This window comes from Petaurus breviceps, unplaced genomic scaffold, assembly GCF_028583685.1.
Source record: "Petaurus breviceps papuanus isolate PSGF00001 unplaced genomic scaffold, PetGlider_PUasm1.0 188, whole genome shotgun sequence".
Lineage (NCBI taxonomy): Eukaryota > Metazoa > Chordata > Mammalia > Diprotodontia > Petauridae > Petaurus > Petaurus breviceps.
The window spans coordinates 37,449,271-37,467,757 of record NW_027185804.1 but is presented as its reverse complement, the minus strand read 5'-3'; the positions used below and the strand labels follow the sequence as shown (position 1 = coordinate 37,467,757).

General features: G+C 53.8%; 2 protein-coding genes across 34 annotated transcripts in view; both read right to left on the bottom strand.

Moving 5' to 3' along the window:
- Positions 1 to 2,589, bottom strand: part of MADD (MAP kinase activating death domain) — a 38,704-nt gene extending 36,115 nt beyond the window's left edge. For 29 of the 30 annotated variants that reach the window (XM_069091576.1, XM_069091595.1, XM_069091579.1 and 26 more), the window contains exons 1-2: positions 2,449 to 2,569; positions 100 to 144 (exon numbers count right to left, since the gene is read on the bottom strand). The gene's annotated coding sequence lies outside the window, so the exon portion shown is untranslated. Of the gene's footprint in view, positions 1 to 99; positions 145 to 2,448 lie in introns of all 30 variants that reach the window. The other variant, XM_069091577.1, reaches the window with a different exon arrangement.
- A 1,271-nt stretch (positions 2,590 to 3,860) lies between these two features.
- On the bottom strand, positions 3,861 to 18,364 carry NR1H3 (nuclear receptor subfamily 1 group H member 3). 4 transcript variants are annotated; one of them, XM_069091568.1, is made up of 11 exons: positions 18,266 to 18,364; positions 14,236 to 14,366; positions 13,485 to 13,560; positions 12,232 to 12,456; positions 9,737 to 10,003; positions 9,180 to 9,388; positions 8,885 to 9,064; positions 8,344 to 8,443; positions 5,122 to 5,235; positions 4,864 to 4,958; positions 4,012 to 4,167 (listed from the first exon to the last, which is right to left on the bottom strand). In XM_069091568.1, exons 1-11 carry the CDS (start codon positions 18,276 to 18,278, stop codon positions 4,021 to 4,023), a joined length of 1,557 nt encoding a protein of 518 aa, XP_068947669.1. In that variant the 5' UTR covers positions 18,279 to 18,364; the 3' UTR covers positions 4,012 to 4,020. The 4 variants fall into 4 exon arrangements, with proteins under 4 accessions (XP_068947667.1, XP_068947665.1, XP_068947668.1 ...); XM_069091566.1 differs by lacking the exon at positions 18,266 to 18,364 and having other exon boundaries at positions 3,861 to 4,167; positions 13,485 to 13,565; positions 14,240 to 14,576; XM_069091564.1 differs by lacking the exons at positions 4,864 to 4,958; positions 18,266 to 18,364 and having other exon boundaries at positions 3,861 to 4,167; positions 13,485 to 13,565; positions 14,240 to 14,579.
- Positions 18,365 to 18,487: the final 123 nt, after the last annotated feature.

The following is an 18,487-nucleotide window of genomic DNA, read 5'->3' as shown; positions in this document are numbered from 1 at the left end:
CACACACACACACACACACACACACACACACACACACACACACACACCCTGACCACTGCTTGGACATGCACATAGACGACAGACATACAGTAAACTTACTATATGCTTAGGGTCTTCTTGGTAGAGTCAACACTCAGTTCTCCCCTACAAAAGAACATACATGACTTAGCCTACCCTCCTCATGCACCCAACCCACAGGCTTCTTCCGACATTCCTCTAACCTCCCAATAAGCACAGGATAGTAGGACCTACAGGTAATAGGATTCAGTTCCGTCTCCATAGCAACTCTAGCTCCCAGCACTATTTATAGTGCAGCCAAAGCCCCTCCCCTCCTTGGTGACCAAATGGCAAAGCTGAGCTGGAGTGGCCCAGAGCCCATGATCACACATCCTCCCTGGACCCAGGAGCTGCTCTCTTCTTATTACGGCACCCATGGCTAGCCTGCTCTCTGACCCACCTGCCTTCAGCATCTACATTCCCCCATTCTGGATCTTGTCATCAATTCCTCTCCACTGCATAATGAAAGCCAAGGCCCTGCCTGCTTCATAGGCCTCCTGGGGGCCATCAGCAAGCTGGCTATCGATTCAGTGCGCCCCTTTGTCCCCTCTCCTCTTATACAGGCATCAGCAGACTGCAGAGGGCAGGGGAACACTAAGGAACTAAACTCAGATCAGCAAACCCAACTGGGGAGGGGCACAGAGAAGGAAGGAAGGAGAGGACCAGGTTGGGAGAGGTGGTAAAAAAAATCCTCTCTGAAAAATTATAAAGGTTGGAAAATGGCTTGGGAGAAAGAAGATAAAATGATCACTGCACAAGCGATTCTGCAGGATCAGAGCTCAAAGCTGAGCCACCCAGTCTGTTTACCGGGAGTCTCCTTCAGCAAGCCGCCCCTTAGGGAAATCTCAGACACCTCACTGTAGCTTCCACCAATTCACCGAGGGACAGGCCATCCAGAGCAGACCCTTCCTGCTCATGGGGAGCCATTTCACAGCAGTTAGATCGTGATCACGGCTCCCCCTTAATCTCCCGACATTACTAAGGGAAGCAATAACAACTACTCTGACCTAAAACAGGGGAGCCTTGGGGCCGGTGTCGTCTCCAGCTCAAACTCTCTAGCAGTCACCAGCTTTGGTTAAAATGGGCAAGAGCCAGGCCTTTACTAGCACTCCTCCCCTAAGAGTCCAACCCCGTGAGTGATGCCTCACCCACACAATTTCTTCATTACAAACTTCACACTCAGAGTCTTCCCCTGCTCCAACCACATCTACTAATCTCAAAAGCCCCTGGTTCCTGCTTCCACCCCCCTTCAGAAAGACCAGAGGCTCTGGGGCCCTCAGGACACAGGGGCCTGAATCACCACACTCAGGAAGCCGCTCGGAGGCACATCCAGGGGCAAGGAGCCCTTAGTGGGTGGTATGGCCTCAGCCCCCCCACCCCCACCCCCCGGACACGCTGCCCTGCCGGGCTGTATCTCACGGTAAAACACAGGGGCCAGAGGCAGAGGTGGCTTCTCTGCTGACGCGAGCCGAGGAGGCCCTCCTCCCCCTCCGTGACCTTGCAATCGCATCAGCCCAGCCGGCCCGGGGCGCAGGGGGGCGGCGGGGAGGAAGACAGAAATGAGAAGATGCCCTGCGGGAGCCTGGCCACCGGGAGAGAGCGGCGTGGGAGCCCGGCTCTCTGCAGTCACACCCAAAGAGGCCTCAGCTGAGCAGCCCCAGCTGCCCAGACCGCGCTCCCACTCCCCCGCCTGCTGGACAGCTCCGCTCCCCCTGCCCAGGCCGGGCCTGCTCCCGGCCGCAGCGCCTCGCGCTCCGCACCCCTCCTTCCCCCCGGGGCCCACTGCCCCCGTGCCCCTCCACCCTCCTGCGGCCTCCGTCCCTCCAGCCTCAGGATCGCTCACTTATTAGGCGCCTACTGTGCCCGGGCTGGGCGCCCCGTTCTGAGACCCCGCTCCTCTCCCAGAGCCTCCCGCCCCCATACCTGACACCCCACCCACCCCGTCTGCTCTAGCAATGCCTGGCAGCCCCCAAGGACCCCCCCCATGGGACCCCCTCCTCTAATCCTCCCTGGCGGCCCCGGTCCCCAGCCCCCTCCATCCCCTCAGAGCCCCCAGCCCAAGATGCCCCTCCCCCTTGGAGGCCCCTCCTCTAATCCTCCCTGGCGGCCCCATCCCCCATCTCCTCAGAGCCCCTACCCCAAGACCCTCCCCTTCCCCCATAAAACCCCCGTCCCCCAATCCTTCCTGACAGCCCAATCCCCCATCCCCTCGGAGACCCCTCCTCTAATCCCCCCGGCAGCCCCAGCCCCCACGTCCCTAGCGCTCGCAAACCTTCGGGCCCCATCCTCACCCTGGCCGCCCTCCATCCCCAGAGCCCCCGCCCTCGTCTTCCCTGCTCCCATCCCCCTGGACCCCTCTGGACGCTCCGCCCGCTGCGGGCCCCCTCGAACCTCCAGTCTCGTCCCTCCCCTCCCTCCCGGGCTCGGGCTCCGGGCTCTCAGGCTCCGCGCTCGGGGTCGGTCCGAGGCCGCGGCTCTTCTCCTCACCTGGGCCAGGGGGCGGGGCTGCACGGCCCGGGGCGGGGCTGGGGGCGCGCGGGCCGAGGCCGGGCCGGGGGCGCGCGGGGACCTGCAGCGCAGACTCTCTGAGCACCGCGCCTCGCACCAGTTCCGCATCTGTACTGGGGAGGGGGGGGTGTACCATTGCGGGAGGGCAGGAGGGGCCGGGCGGGGCGGACGGTACCACTAGCACCGCAGCGAAGGTGGGGGGAGCCTATTGGCTCGCCTCCCCGGAGCACACACCACTGGGCCGGCCGAGGAGGGGAGGACTCGTCGGCGTCAATTTTTACTGTACAAATCGCTTTTAATTATAGATGCTGACACCGTCCATTTTGGGGACGAAGCGTTGATACACCTGGAAGCTGCTTCTAAGAACAAACGAGTGGCTGCGCTGGCCGGAGTTCCGCACTGCCGTCCCCGCCTCCCCCCCCCGTCACGGTGTGGGAAGTGCCCAGGTGCTGCGGCTTCAGAAAAGGCCGTACTACTCCGGCAGGAGGTTGAGGAGGGATGCAGGAAAGCACAGCCGCAAGCTGACGCCTCTTGAGCAGGGCGCACGCCGAGGTAGGGAGGGGCCGGGACCGCCCCGCGATGCATGACGGGACATGAAGTCCGGCGGGGAGAAGGGGGACCCCTGGCGGAGTGGGCGTGGCGGGGGAGAAAGGATTCCTGCGTCCGTGGGTTCGAATCCCAGCTCTGCTGCCATGGGGCCTGAGCCAGACGTCACCCGCCTCCCAGCCCCGGTCCGCATCTGTACAGTGAGGGTCTTGGCTGACCGCTAGCGGTCTCTTCTAGCCCTGAGCTTATGATCTTTGACGGTTTTTAATCTTATCCGTCTTCCTGGGGCTCCCTTCCCGTGACAGGGAGGGGCAGGACCCCCCTCCCCTTACTGAGGCAGGGCCGGACATTCTGGATACGCCAGAGACTCCAGACCAAAAGGGGTGGCCAGGGACCCCCGGTGTCTGGCTGCCCGTCCAGAACCCAGGATAGGCAGGGCTCGCGTGACATCATCGGGTCTGGATGGGGAGGAAGGGCCAGAGCAGAGGCGTTGTCCTTGGTCTCCCCCCTTCTTTAGAAGCCAGACCCTCTAGTCTCCACTTTATATGCCCGTGGGTCATCCTGGTCAGTGTGCGAGGTGGTGCACGCCTTGCCAGGGCCGTTTTCTGAGCCAGGTACAGAGGGATGACATGGGCTGTCTTGTGTGACCCGAGGACGTGGGGAGTGGACTGTGGCAGCCCTGTGCAAAACAGGCATCCCTCTCTGCCTGGACTGGGTCCCCGTTTCCCCTAATAGCCAGAGAACTCCCAACCCTTCAACTCTCTTTTAATGCCCATTTAGGATCTCCAGCCCAGCCCAGAGAGACGGCCCCCCTGCTGATTCTGCAGCCCTCCCCAGACCCACGTGGCAGACCCCACCCGCAAGCAGCCCAGGCTGAGACCCAGGCTGAGACCCAGGCGAGGAAGAGGATCATTCCTGCACATCCCAGATCTCCGAGAGCAGGGGCGGCAGCTTTTTGTCCTGCAGGCGGAGGGCAAACACTTGCTCTGAGTGGACGCTGCTCAGAGTTCGGAGGCTCACCAGCTTCATCAGCATCCGTGGAAACATCAGGGGGTCCTAGAGGGGCCCAAGAACGAGGCCTGTTTCCTGCTGTTGATACTGTACCGTGAGGGGAAGTTGTGGGAGAGATAGGAGGCAGCTGGGAATTATGTGGCCAGAGAGAGCTGCTCCAGAGGAAAATGGGAGGCCTGAGGGAGTCACCCCCATCCGTGGTGGTTAGTGTTTCCTGTGCCTTCTTCAGGCTTGCAGAGTGTTTTTACAGACCTCACCCTGGGAGAGCTAAGGCCCTTCTCTCCTGCCTGGCGACTGATTCCCTCCAGGGGACCCCACCGTGCTTGGCCTCCCTGGGGCCTCCCCTGTTTCCAGTTTTCTCTGTCTGCATTTTCTTCCCCCATTAGAAGGTAAGCTTCCTGAAAGCAGGGACTGCTTGGTTGGTTTGCGGTTGTACCCCTAACCTGTAGCTTGGTGCCTGGCACCCAGCATACACTGAGTAAATGCTTATCTAGTCATTTGATTTTCACACCAAGCCTGTGAGGTGTTTGCTTGCAATTATCCCCATTTACAGATAGAGAAACCAAGTCTTAGAGTGGTTAAGTGGCTTGCCCAAAGTCAAACAGCTAGTGAATGTTTGAGGTAAAACTTAGACTGAGGTCCTGCTCCTTCCAAGTCCCAAGCCCTTTCTATTACACTCTGCTGGCTCACTACACCATGAACTCGGGCTTCGAGGGATGGGATGCCATGGGAAACACTCACATTTGGGTGGTGGATGGAGACGTAGGCGTGCAGGGCCTCCACATACGTGTGCTGCAGCCTCTCCACCTGAAGCTGGTCCTGCACGTTGGGCCTGTCTGTGGGGCACCCACAGAGACAAGGAGGAGGTCTGATGAAGGGCTCAGCTGTCCCCACCAAATGGGGGAGCTCCCCTGCCCCCCAGACACACCTAGGCTGGCCCGAGCCTCTAGAGTCCTTCGGGACACGCCCCCCTGCCCACCTCCTGGCCCTGGTACACACCTGCAGAAAAGATGCTGATGGCAATGAGCAGGGCAAACTCAGCATCGTTGAGCTGAAGCTCGTTCATGGCACGGGAGAATTCAAAGATGGGGTTGATGAACTCCACCTGCAGCCCTGAGGGGCGAGGTCACCAGGCAGGTTAAAGCAGCCCCAGCAGGGAGGCCCACAGCCCCTTTGGGGAAACTCACGAGGGCCCTCTGACACATCGCCGGGACTCCAGGCTGGGATCCTGGGTCCCAGATCCCTGGCTGAGGCCCAAGGAAGGGGAGCTCAAAAGGATCTCACTAGTCCAACTGATTTTACAAGTAAAGAAACTGAGGGGCAGCTAGGTGGTAGGTACATTGGATAAAGCCATGGGCCTGGAGTCATGAAGGCTTATCTTCCTGAGTTCAAATCTAGCCTCAGACACTTAGTAGCTGTGTGACCCTGGCCAAGTCACTTCACCCTGTTTGCCTCAGTTTCCTCACCTGTAAAATGAGATGGAGAAGAAAAAACAAACCACTTAAGTATCTTTGCCAAGAAAACCCCAAATGGAGTCAGGAAGTGTTGGAGATGCCTGAAAATGGCTTACTAAAACAAATGGTCGAGGGTTGCACTTGCACTCATGGGGTCACAGGAACGTAGGGCTGATTCGGAAGGGACCTCAGAAGCCATTTAGGTCAACCCTACCATTTTACAGATGAGGAAACCAAGGCAGGATGTCCAGTGGTTTGCCCAAAGTCATACAGGTGGTCATTGCCAAGGCCCCTGACCCCAGAACCGGCACTGCATTCAGCGTAGATGTCAGCAGGTCTCCTGGGCTCTCAGCCTCCCTATCCCCTACTGTCCAACACCTGGGAGCCATTTCTGCTGTAAGCCAGAATGCCCCTGCCCCTGGTCTGCCGGTCAGCCACACTCTATCAAACTGCTTTTCTTTTTGCTCCTTCAGGCTTGTAGCTCAGTTTCTATATTTTCACCCTGATTTTTATCAGCTTTCTATGAGAAGCTGGAGAAACCCACTAAGCAACAGGCACGGCCAGGGGACAGAAGTGCCTTCACCTTTGGGCAAAGCCCCAAACCACGGTCTAAGGGCGCTGGCCCTGGGCAGAGGTTAAAAGCATCCAGCCCATTTTACAGACACAGAAACTGAGGCAGATGAAAGTCAGATGAGGTGCCCTCTGAGTCCTCTTTATCTCCAAATCTAGCATCCTATAATTCCCAAGATGTCCCACACAAAGTTTGTGACCCCAGGGCTCCCATTATGGCCTCCTGAGAGTGAAGCAACCTGGAGTGAAACAAGCCCTGGCCTTGGCATCTGGAGGGACCCGGCTCCTCCACTTACCACCTTGGTGGCCTAATAGACAGTGGAGTTAGGGGCTTGGAAGCAGGAAGACCTGAGTTCAAATTTTGCCACTCATTGCCTGGGTTACTCTGGGCCAGTCATTTTACTGCATTGAGCTGTACTTTCCTCACCTGTAGAATGGGAACAGTAATACCTGCTGTCCCTGCCTCACAGGGCTGTTGTGAGAAAAGCATTTTGTAAACCTTAAATGTGCTAGATATCATTATGTCTTTCGGGAGAACATAATGAGAGGCAGCCTAGTGTCATGAAACTCAGTGTCACAAAGCTTGCATTACATACAGGCAGTGTGACCCTGGACAAGTCACTTACTTCTCAGGGTTCTGGGAAACTCGAAGCTACAGATTAAAGCCAATTGATTTAGTGGAGGGCATTTCCCACTCTGATGAAGTCACCAATAATAATGAGGAGGATGCGGGTGATAATGAAATATTAGAAGAATCTCTCTCCTGCAGAGCTCTGGGTCACAATCTGTTTCAACCTTATTGGAAACTGTCGATATGAGCTAATTCTTGGAGAAGATCTTTCAGGCTGGGAGCAGCTCCCAACCCTCCACCCTAGAATGGTCCTTGTCTTCTAAGCCAGTTAGTTCCCTGACTCAGAGATGGGGCGCTGTTGAGAATGACATGGGAAAAATCAACTAGTGATTCCCTCCTCCTTTGCAGAGGCGGGGGCCTTGGGGTGTGGAGCATTGCTTACACTGGGCCAGAAATGGTTGGTGTGTTGGTAAATTTTGCTGAATTGCTTTTGTTTTTCATGTTCTTTTGTAATTCTTTGCTATGGGGGATGGCTCAAGGGGTGGAGCAGAGGGGAAGGATATATTTGGAAAAAAAAGATATCACTACAATGGGGGTGGTGTGGGGAGAGGGAGGTAAAGAATGGTTAAGTGACTTGCCCAGGGTCATACAGCTAGTACCTGTCTGAAGACAGATTTGAACTCAGGTCCTCCTGATTCCAGAGCTAGTGCTCTATCCACTGCCCCGATATCAATACAATTTTCAAATATTCAGGGGAAAATTGGGAGAAGAGGTCAGGATTTAGGAAGACACTCTAGAAGACCAAATTTCCATTCACAGGCAGTAATTATTCTGTGTTACTTTGTGCAGAGGCATGGGAACTGGACTGGCGATTTCATGGGTATAGGGAACTTTCAGATGAGGAAACTCTCCCAGTATGGGGCATGACCTTCTCTACAACTTAGTCATCAGGTTCTAAGTGATTTGGCCAGGGTCATTCAGACATGCTCATGCTGACCCCTAGTCACTAGGTCTCTCTCCTTTCCCATAGTAGAGGCTTAATTGGGGTTAAGTGACTTGCCCAGGGTTACACAGCTATTAAGTGTCTAAGACCAGATTTGAATTCAGGTCCTCCTGACTCCAGGCCTGGCTGCTCCACTCCACTACCCAGTTTGTTAGATTGGATTGGGCTGAATAATAGGAAGGGCCTCACGACATGAAGGAGAAGGAATTGCTTATAGCCAGGAAGAGGCCTGGCCCACATGCATGTCCAGGACTCAAAGGCCTAAACAAACTTCAGATCAGCCTCCTCCCAGCTCTCTCCTGGCTGGGAGAAAACTCCCCGTTCTTCTGCCCTCTCTTCTCCTCTGCTCCACCCCACATCACAGGATCAGAGATCCCAGGGCTGGGGGGGTGACCTTAGGGATATTTAGTCCGATTTCCTCATTTTACAGATGAGGAAGACATCACACAGGTACTACATGGTAGTGGTGGAATTTGAACCCAGGTCCAAGACTCTCCATTTAGCGGTCTTTCCATTGTCCTTCAAGGCCTCCCCTGTCCATTTGGCTCTGCCACCATTCTGGATTCCCCCAGAACAAAGGAGAGACCTCCAGACCCAACCTGCCCTAGCCCAAGGGTCCTCACCTGCCTTGGCAAAATCATCCCGGTTGTAGCTGAAATCTTTGAGGAAGGTGATGCTCTCACTGCCAGGGTTGTACCTCCGGGATGTCTCGAGGAGCATCACCTGTGGAGCTCAGGCAGGTCACTCCTGTTCTGGGAAGCCTGGCCTCCCTCTTGTACCTTCCATGTCCCCTGATCCCCCAGGGATCCATCCTTTATTTCCAAATCGCCCTCCCTCCTCACCTCTGCCTCCCAGCTGCCTTCCAGACTCAACACCAATCCCACCAGGTACAGGAGGCCTTCTTCTCCCATTAATGCCCTCGCTCTGAGATGACCTCCCCCTTTCCCTGGATACATCTTGTATGTACAAAGTTGTTTACATGCTGTCTCCCCCATTAAAATGGGAGTTTGTGGAGGGCAGGGGCAGTATTTTGGCCTTTCTCTATATCCTTAGCAGAGGGCCAGGCACACAGTGGGTGCTCAATGGATGCTTGCTGACCATCTCCACCCCCAGTGGACCAGCCTCCCCAGAGACCTCCCCCAACCCACAGACATCTAGAGCCACCTCAATGGTCGACGTCTTGAGCAGGGCGATCTGGTCCTCCCTGCTGAGCTGCAGGAAACCGGGCAGCTGCTTGGCAAAGTCCACGATCTCCTGCACTGAGACGATGGCCAGCTCCGTGAAGTGGGCAAAGCGTTGCTGCCTGGCCTCTCGACTCTGGGGGTCTGGGGCCAGAGGCCAGGGCTGTGCAGAGGGAACAGGAGCAGGAGGGGCCGGGGAAAGGGGAAGGCACTTTGAGCTAGGGACCAGGAGACCACAGACCCCCTCCCCAGCCCCTCCCTCCTGGTGCCAGGGGTACCGTAACCCGGAGGCGGTCAGAGAAGGACCTCTGGTTACACTGCTGCTGGGCGGACACCAGCTTCTCAATCATGCCCCGCTGCTCCGGACTGAGCTGAGGCAGGGCCAGGGGTGGCGAGGGGGCCTGCAGGGTCAGTGATGATGCCTGGCCTTGCTCCTCTTCCTGACGCTTCAGCTTCTTCAAGCGGATCTGCTCCTCTGACAGGACACCTAGGGACATGGCGGGAGGTGAACCAGGCTGGTGGTGGGGAAGAAGGCTCAGGGAGGAAAGGACCCAAAGGCAGGCACAGGGTGAGGATGGGCAGTGGGGCCATGTGGGAAAGAGAAACAGAGCCTTGGGCAGGTGCTGGGCACAGAGCAGCAGGAATGACCAAGACTTCCTGCCCACCAGGAGCTTGTAGTCTACGACCAGAGGGTGAGGAAATGCAAAGACCCTCCAAAGATTTCCAGAAGGGGAGAAGGTGAATAAGTGGGGAGAGCGAGGTCAGGAAAGGCTGTGCTTGGGAGGAAGCCAGGGATCCATCCCACAAGGCCCACACGGCACCAGAGAGCCCTTACACTGCTCCCGCATGCCCGCCTGGCGGCACTTCCGCAGGCGACACTCTTGGCACTTTCTGCGCATGTAGGTGTCCATGGGGCACTGGCCCCCGCTGTGGCAGGTGTAGCGGGCACCCTTGATCACGCTCCGGCGGAAGAAGCCCTTGCATCCCTCGCAGCTCAGGACATTGTAGTGGAAGCCGGAAGCCTTGTCCCCACACACACTGCAGACCTCGTTCCCCAGCATCTTGGGAGCCGGCCCCTTCTTCCTCTTCAGGGGCCGCCGCTCTGTAGGAATGCAGAATTGTTTTACATTCTGTATATGCTTATTGTTTTTGGTCCAACCCTCGGATCTCCTCTCTGCAGACACCTAGAGCCAGCCACCTCAGAGCAGCTGCATCTGATTGATGGATTGCTCGCTTTAGAGAGATGCCTGGGGCACAAGGAGGTCAATCATCAGCCCTTGTTAGGCACCGATTGTGTCCAGGGAATGTGCTGAAGGAGAAGGCTAGGGATGAGCTCACTGGAACTGGGAGACCAACAGGTAACATGTTCTCTTCCAATGGGCACATTTTCTGCAACTTAATGGTTTTAGAAAGTTGCCTGGGGGCACTGAGAGGTAAAGACCCTACCCAGCATCACATTGGCCATGTGTATACTGCCCCCACTTACTCAGGGGTACACAGACAGAAAAGAAATTCCCTGCACTCACAGAGCTTACATTCTAGCTGGGACAGCTTGCCGTGGGTCATGTGTCCAATGCAAATCTGAGGATGTATAGAATATTCCACACCCACAGTCCCCCACCTCTCTACCAGGAAGGAAGTATATTACATGAGTCCCAGTCCTTTCTGGATTCTGTTCTCACCACTGAACTGAAACCTCTCTCTGAGGCTCCCAGTGATCTCTCAGTTGCTGAGTCCAGTGACCTTTTCTCAGTCCTCATCCTCCTTGACCTTTCTGCAGCATTCAACAATACTAGTGACTACCCCCACCTCCGGAGTACTCTCTCCTCCCTGGGTTTGTGTGATCCTGGTCATGGACTGTCTTCCTAACTATTGAAAGACCTCAAACTCAACACATCCCTCCCACCCATCTCTCCCCTCCCACCCATGTCTCCCCTCCCACCCATCTCTCCCCTAACTGTCCTGTTGAGGGCACTGCAATCAATCTTCCTGCCACCCCAGGTCACAATCTAGGAGTCATTCTCCATGCTTTCCTTTCATTCCACCTTCCCCATTGCCAAATCTTGCCTAGTTTATCTCCTCAATGTCTCTCATATCTGTAGTTCTTTTCTTTACTCCTACCATGACTATACAAGGTCAGACCCTCATCATCTCTAGCCTGTACTACTGGAATAACCTCTTGACCCTTTGTCTTTCCTCTCTCCAATCTATACAGCATCCACCTACCAAACTGATATTTGGAAGTCTTAGCCATGTCCTTCCGCTCAAGAAACTCCCAAATGCCTCTAGAATAAAACTGAAAAGTCCTCCAACAGTATACATGCTCCTGGAGAGCAGAAACAGGTTTTGGTTTTGTCTTCATATTCCTGAAGATAAAAGCAGCACCTGACACATCATTTTAATAAATGCTTGTTTAATGGCGGGAGGAAGGGGCCAGAGAGATGAAACATAAACCATCTTGGCTTGGCATTGAAAACCTCCTACAGCTGCAGCTACTTTCACCCACTCACTGTCTTTTCTAGCCAGACAGGCCTACTTGGCTTTCCCCCAAATCAACACTGCCTCTCCCAACACTCCTCACTACCTTTGACCAGATTCCTCCCCATGCCTAGAATGCACTCTCTGCTCACTTCCGCCTCCTGCTGGACAGGTAAAGGACACTATACAAACATTCCCTAAGTGACGACTGTAACCCTGGCTCTTTACAAGGCTCATTTCAATGCCACCTCCTTCTAAGGGCCTTTCTTGATGAATTCGGGTGTTAGTTCTTTCCCCACCAGCACTGTGTTTATGTTTTACACATATTCTATATAGATTTCTCTGTGAACATGCTGTAACATCCCAGTAGACTTTAAGATCTTTGAGGGCAGGGACAGTCTCATTTTTGTATTTGTTCTTAGCAAAGGGCCAGACACAAAGGAGGTGAATGACAGATGCTTACTGATATAAAGCAGCTGATCATAGAATTTAAAGCTGGAGAATACCCTCATTTTACCAGTGGAGCCCAGAGAGGAAGTGACTGACCCAAGGTCACTTAATAAGCAGGTATAGGATCTGAACTCAAATCCCTGGACTCCAAATTAGGCTCACAGTTCTTCATTGCTAGTGTCCCCTCATCAGTCCTGCCATCCCAGACATCTATACTTACCAATTCCACCCCCCCTCCCAAACTACCTGATGCCCTTTGTTGGGCACCAACATGAGGGCTTAGTAGGAACTCTCTCCCTCTCCCTGTCTCTCTCTCTCTCTCTCTCCCTCTCTCTCTCTCTCTCTCACTCCCTCTCTCCCCCTCTCTCCCTCCCTCGCTCTCTCCTTCTCCCTCCCCCTCACCTGTGGACTCCGGGTGAACCTCTGAGCAGGGGAACAGGCTGGATGCTGGTCCTGCATCCTGCCCCACTTCTGAGCCTCCCCCACTGGGATGACAAGTCCTGGCTTCCTCCCCAAGGATGAAGTTGCTACCAGCCTTTCCCAGGCTGTCCACCACATCTTGGCTCTCAGTCTTCCACAGTTGCTTGGCATCCTGGGCTTCAGTCTTCCACAGCTCCACGATCGAATCTGAAGACAGAAGGAGCCAGCCCCAACTCAGCCCCAGTGCCCTGGGAAACTATTGTCTTGTTTCCACCCTTAGAGGGCAGCAGAGCATCAGTTTGGGGAATCCGGCCACCAGGGTATAGGTAGAGACCAGTCCTTCCCTTCTGGTTTAGCTACCTCAATTTCCTAATCTGTTTAATGGGCACATTCCCCTTTGCCCCTGAAGAGTTTGGTACTGTCTCAGAGAGTCTGTCTGTCTCAGAGAGCATGCATTATTCCTCAAAGACAGAAGCTGGAGAAGCATGGGGGGCTTGCTCTTTCTAAAGAAAAAGAGCTCTTTCTAAACATGGTATGTTGGAAAATTGACTTCAGTTGGATTTGGAGGGCCCAAGCATGAATCTTAGCCCTCCTGTTTACTCTCTATGGTTCTGGTCCAATCATCTCACTTTCCTGAGCCTTAGAATCTTCACCAGTGAAATGAGGGGGAGGATTAAAGTTCTAAGGACAAGATGAGAAAATGTACCTGCAGAAGTGGGGTGCTATGGGTGTGGAACATGACATATACAGATCCAGTTGATGTGGTGGCTAGTTTTGCTGAGCTGCTTTCTCCCCCCTCCCCCTTCTTTATTCTTTGTTTCAATGGGATGGTTCCATACAATTTTTTTTTTAATTTTCAAATGGAGCAGTTAAGACTAGGTAACCTTTCCAGCTAAAAACCTATGCTTGGATGAACTTCAGTCAAGGGACAAGGATGGTTACGGGAAACCCCACTGGCCAAGACAGGGCTGGTCTAGCCATCGAAGACCCAGAAATCCAAGGAAGAATCCTTCCCTTCCCCAGACTGTAGGGTTCTGGAGAGCAAAGATTTTTTTTTTCTTTCTTTGTATCCTCAACACTTAGCACGTTTTGGTCCTTAATCACATAGTAGGTCTTTAATAACTACTTGCTGACTGACTTTCAGAGAGAAGGCAGGGTCAGAAGGAGAATGAAGCTTATTTCTGGAGAAGGGGCTCCTTCTGGGAGTCCTCTGTAGGGGAATAAACCAATCTTACCGGGAGTGATGTCAGAAACAGGTGGTCCCAGCCATGTGGCCATCTCCTCTTGAGGTCCTGGACATCCCCAAAGGAGCTGTCCTATGGGAGGGACACAGGGTTAAGGTGCCCCAGAAGCTAAGCCCCAGTCCCCTTTCTGGCCTCTAGGAATGGGCCAGCTTTGAGATTTGATGCTGGGTGGGCATAGGGGACATTTAGGTATGGTACCACCCCATTTCCCCACCCCCACCACCACCTAGCTAGGTTTTTTTTTTTTTTCAATGCCCCACATAGAAGGTTGAACCTTCAGTCTAGGGCTCTGAGTGTTGCCACAGCTGAATGAGGACAGGGGATGGAACTCCTTGCCAATGGCACAGGTCACTCTCTTAACCCCTCAGGAATCAGCTTCCAATGAGCATGCCTGCTGCTGCCACCTCCTGGCATCCCAGAATAGGACCCCGGACTTCTCCTTCCTTAGGAGAATTCACCAAACCCCCTATCCAGTCATTGCTGCCCCCACTGACAGTTTCTCTCTAGTTAGTACTTGGGAGGAATCCTCCTGGGATCTTACCAGAGCCGGCCAGCACAGAACTTCTCTCCCCACGGAGATCCCTCTTCACTAAGCGTCCAACAGCACAGCTCCCCCCCCCACACACACACACACACACATCCTTGGCACCAAACTCTACCAGGTCTCCCATTACCCCCTCAGGCAACCGGTCCACTTCTACGGGAACCCCTCCCCCATCCCCCAGCTCACCAGACCTATGACCCACCAGATCCTCAGGCCCGGTGCCCTTGCTGGACAATGCCTCTGGAGCCCCCTTGCTGGGAAGGCAGGCTGGTGCAGTCCCTCTGACCAGAGGAGAGCGAGCGAGCTGGCGAGGCTGCTAGGAGCTGGAGCTGGGCAGTGGAAAGGGAGCCAGAGCCCCCCAGGGAAGTGAATGTGGGGAAAAGGCTAAGGACGGGGAGGGGCTCAGAGGGCGTCTGCCTGGAACACCCCTTGCTGTTGCCAGGCTGAGCTCTGCCCGCCGGCCGGGATCCGGCCTCCCGGGGCAGCCTCCCACCCCCCATGACTCCTCCCCCCCCCCCCCCCTCCCCCCCCCCCGCCCTCCCCCCGCCGGACCAAGGCCACTTCTCTGCAGCCCAGAGCTGCTCACCCCCTGGCCAGGGGTGCCCATCTGCCCTGCGCTGCCCTCCCGGTCCCCCCAGCCCAATCCTGGCAGCCTCAGAGCCGGCCCCGCTGTCCCCACCCCCGGAGACACGGCTCCGGACACAACTCGCCGAGCAAAGGTCCCGGCGCTGCTCCCGGCTGCGGCCCCGCGATTGCGACACCCACGAACTGGCGAGCACCCACACGCACGCACCCTCCCCCTCTGGGCCGGGGCCAAGGCGCTGTCCGCTCCAGCCCCGGAGGTGCAGGGAGGGCACAGCCACGCACTACCTGGATGGAAGGGAGCTGCCCAGGCAGCGGACCCGGAAAGCCTCCTGGCGCACAGGTGGGAAGCGAAAGCAAACTTTAGAGCAGGACACTGATCCCACCCTCAGAGCGTCCCAGCGCCCTGGGACAGTGCTGGAGGGCAGCAAACCCAACGACCCGGACCTGCAGGGGACCTTAGAGGTCACAGTCAAGTGTAACCGATCGACTTTTGCAGCTGGGGACTTGCCCAAAGTCACACGGGTACAAAAGTAGGTTTCAGACCCAGGTCCTGGAATTCTCAAGACAACTCACTTTGCGTTGCACGGCGTAACGATCCTGAGTGGAAAGCATTAGATTCGGAAGCCTGGGCTCGGACCCAGTTTCGGATCCTGGAAGGAGTGTCAGCCTTGCTGGGCTCCAGGGCACTTGTGGCCTTCTAGATCCTTGGTGCTGCCTTTTGACTGAGTCCAAGTTTTCCAGAACAAATCCTCTTATTAAGGGAATTTGCTCCGTTAAATCAAAGGGCCGCACTTGAGGACCTAGAAAATCACATGTGCCCTCGAAGCCACGGGTTCCTCACCCCTGCATCAGTTTCCTTATCTGTAAAATGAGTCTAAATATCAACAAATGCGGTTTCCATCACAGGGTGGTTGAAAGGGAATCGTTTTACAAAGCTATATAGAAACTGAGAAGTGCGAAGTGGGGCCGGTCTTGGAGTTAGGAAGCTCCGGGTTCAAATCCCACTTTCAGCACTTCCTAGCTGGCTTAAGTCACTGGAACTCTCCGAGCTTCAGTGTCTTCACCTATTAAAGGTGATGAGTTTCTGCAGCACGTACCTGGAAGCTTACTGTGAGCCTCTGGGTGCTAAGGGGCGAAGAAGGCACTCAGGTGCTATTAGCCGATATTTTAAAGCCTTTTGCTGTAGCGCAAAACTCGGAGTCAAAAAGATGTGAGTTCGAATTCTGCCTCAGCCACTTATTCCGCTGTGTGCGGCACTGGCAATAACAAGAACAGCTACCATTTATATAGACCTACTGTGTGCCAGGCACTGTGCAAATGTCACCTCATTGGAGCCACACAACACATTCAGGAACTCAGCTTCCACATCCCTAAAATGGGAAAATAACCCTCATGGGGGTGATTGTGAGGATCAAAGCAGCCAGTCCCTGGGCTAAGGAGCTCACAGTTTATTGAGGAAAAAAGCTTCAGAACTGTAACACCCCCAGCAGCTAACCAGGGTTCTCTAGAGGTGGGAGCCTAATGGGTTTGGTCTGGTATTTAAAGCCTTCCTCTGTCTGGTTCTAGCCCCCTCTCTTCTCTCCGCTCCTCCCCACTCCCCCCTCTTTTCCTGGGAATGAGGGGACTCGGTGAGCCAGGCAGGCCAGTTACTTCTGTGCCATTTTCAATCTTAGGACACTACCTGGAGCACAGGTGATTTGCCCAGGGTCACACAACCCTGGCCAGCTCTTTCTCCATCTCTCTATCTGTCCCATGATGCCTCTCTCCAGCCTACCTTTCCAATCACTTAACGCTCCTCCCCTTCACACCCTCTATGTTACAGCCAAAATAGCCTACCTACTTGATGTTCCCCTAACTTGGCCTTCCAACCCCCACCTCTTGGTGTTTGCCCGGTGTCCTACTAATCCAGAGAGCTCTGTCTACTCACCTCCCCCTCCAAGGCTCAAGAGAAACTATACCCAAGAAGCCTTCCTCAGTTCCCCTAATTGTTATGTGTATTTACCCATGGGCTTGGCTTCTACTGCCCACATTAAAATGTAAGCCATTTTTCCATTGCTTACATTCTCACCTTTTGGATCCCCTAGATTCCTCCATCAGCTCTGACACTAGTTGTGTGATTCTGGACAAGTCACTTAATTTTCATGTCCCTCTGGCAACTCCCTACCTGAGGGATCTGCATGATGTAAGGAATCCCCATGCTCAGAAGTTACCATGAAGTTACTCAATTGGGGGCAGCTCAACAAAATATTTGTGGAATGAATGAATATGAAGAGAGGTGGAAATGGAATTGGATTGAAAATCAAGAATTCTGACTTTACTAAGGAGCTGTACATGCCACTTCCCTTCCCTTGGCCTCAGTTTCCTCATCTGTAAAATGAGAGGGTTCCAGCCTGTCATCTCTAGTTAGAATGTAAGCTCCTTGAGCATAGGCATGTTTCTCTTTCATCTTTGCATCCCCAGGGATTAGCCCAGGGCCTGGGATGTGATTCGTGCTAATGACTTAATTAACACTTGTTGACAGACTGAACGTTCTGTCCACCTGCTTCCTCCTAAGATTCTCAGCCCCTTCAAGACCAAGGTTCCTCCACCTTCAGCCGGCCCCAGGTAGGCAGCTCTGTAAGGCTCCATGGCACACTCTGGAGCCCCAGAGAGAATGGGGAATAGTTAGAATGGCCTGGAATTTGTGGAAGGCCTTTCACTTGGTCTGGGTTTTAGTCCAGACTTAGGATTTCACTGATTTGGGGGTACTCCTGGAGAGAAAGCTCCTTCTGCTGACTGAGACTACACCTGGGGTACAGAGAGCTTCAGTGACTTGTCCAGGGCCATACAGGCAGTATATGGGGGGGAGGGGAAAGAGAGGAGGGACCAAGCTCAGTTCTCCTTGACTTATGTTCCCCACTATATTCAACTGCTTTTCACCTTTAACTTTTTTGGCTTCCATATGCCACCTTGGTGTATGCATGTGTGTATATGTATGTATAAACACCCCATATTTTCCACTAGAATGTGTATACACATTTGCATATATATATGTCCACATATGTTTGTATGTATAAATAAAATAATCACAAGATATCATGTAATATGTCCTTTTTACAGATTAAGCTAAGGCTCAGAAATACTCATTCAATAATGCACAGCTAATTCATAGCAGAACCAAAGATCAGAAGACAGTTGTGTGTATACACATATCAACATGTATTGTGTATGGTTGGCACATATATATACACACGTGTTTTATGTGCATGTATGTATGAGCATGTCTTGATGTGGTTAGCATGCCTTCAAATGCATATCTGTCTATGCTCATCGATATGTGCACAAGTATATGTGTTTTATGCCATTGAAATGTGTGGACATACTGTGCGCATGTACCAGTATATACGCCCGTGTATACATACATGCATGTGTGTTTATTATAGTTGGCATGTCTACCTGGATATATGCATGTACTGTATACATGCATGTGTTATCCATTCACGTGTGTTTTATGTTATATAGGTATAGTTGGCATGTGTGTCTGGTTGGATTGCTGTATACATACATGTGTTTTTAATATATACATATACATATATGTGCACAGTTGGCATATGTGTGGATGCCCGCTCCCTCTTTTTACCAGCCATGTGCCTGAGGCCTGTACCTGGCTCGAACATCAGAAGGCAGGATTTGAACCCAGCTGCCAGTGAGGACAGGCTGGTAGAGTAGCAGCAGGAGAGGCCAAGAACCAGGCAGGATGCTGCAGGACAGCTGTGGGAGAGAGAAGCCGGAGGTTACTCCTGGCCATTCACCCCTGCCTCCACCCCTCTGCTTACTGCCTTCTTCCTGTTTTGCTTCGAATTCAGTTCCCATGGGTCCCACAATT

What these genes read in the sequence shown, in the direction of transcription:
- NR1H3 (XM_069091568.1), bottom strand. An exon ending in CTGACCGCCTCCGGGTTACG is followed by an intron (nt 9,065 to 9,179) that starts GTACCCCTGGCA and finishes CCCTCTGCACAG; the next exon opens with CCCTGGCCTCTGGCCCCAGA. An exon ending in CATCAGCATCTTTTCTGCAG is followed by an intron (nt 4,959 to 5,121) that starts GTGTGTACCAGG and finishes GGTGCCCCACAG; the next exon opens with ACAGGCCCAACGTGCAGGAC.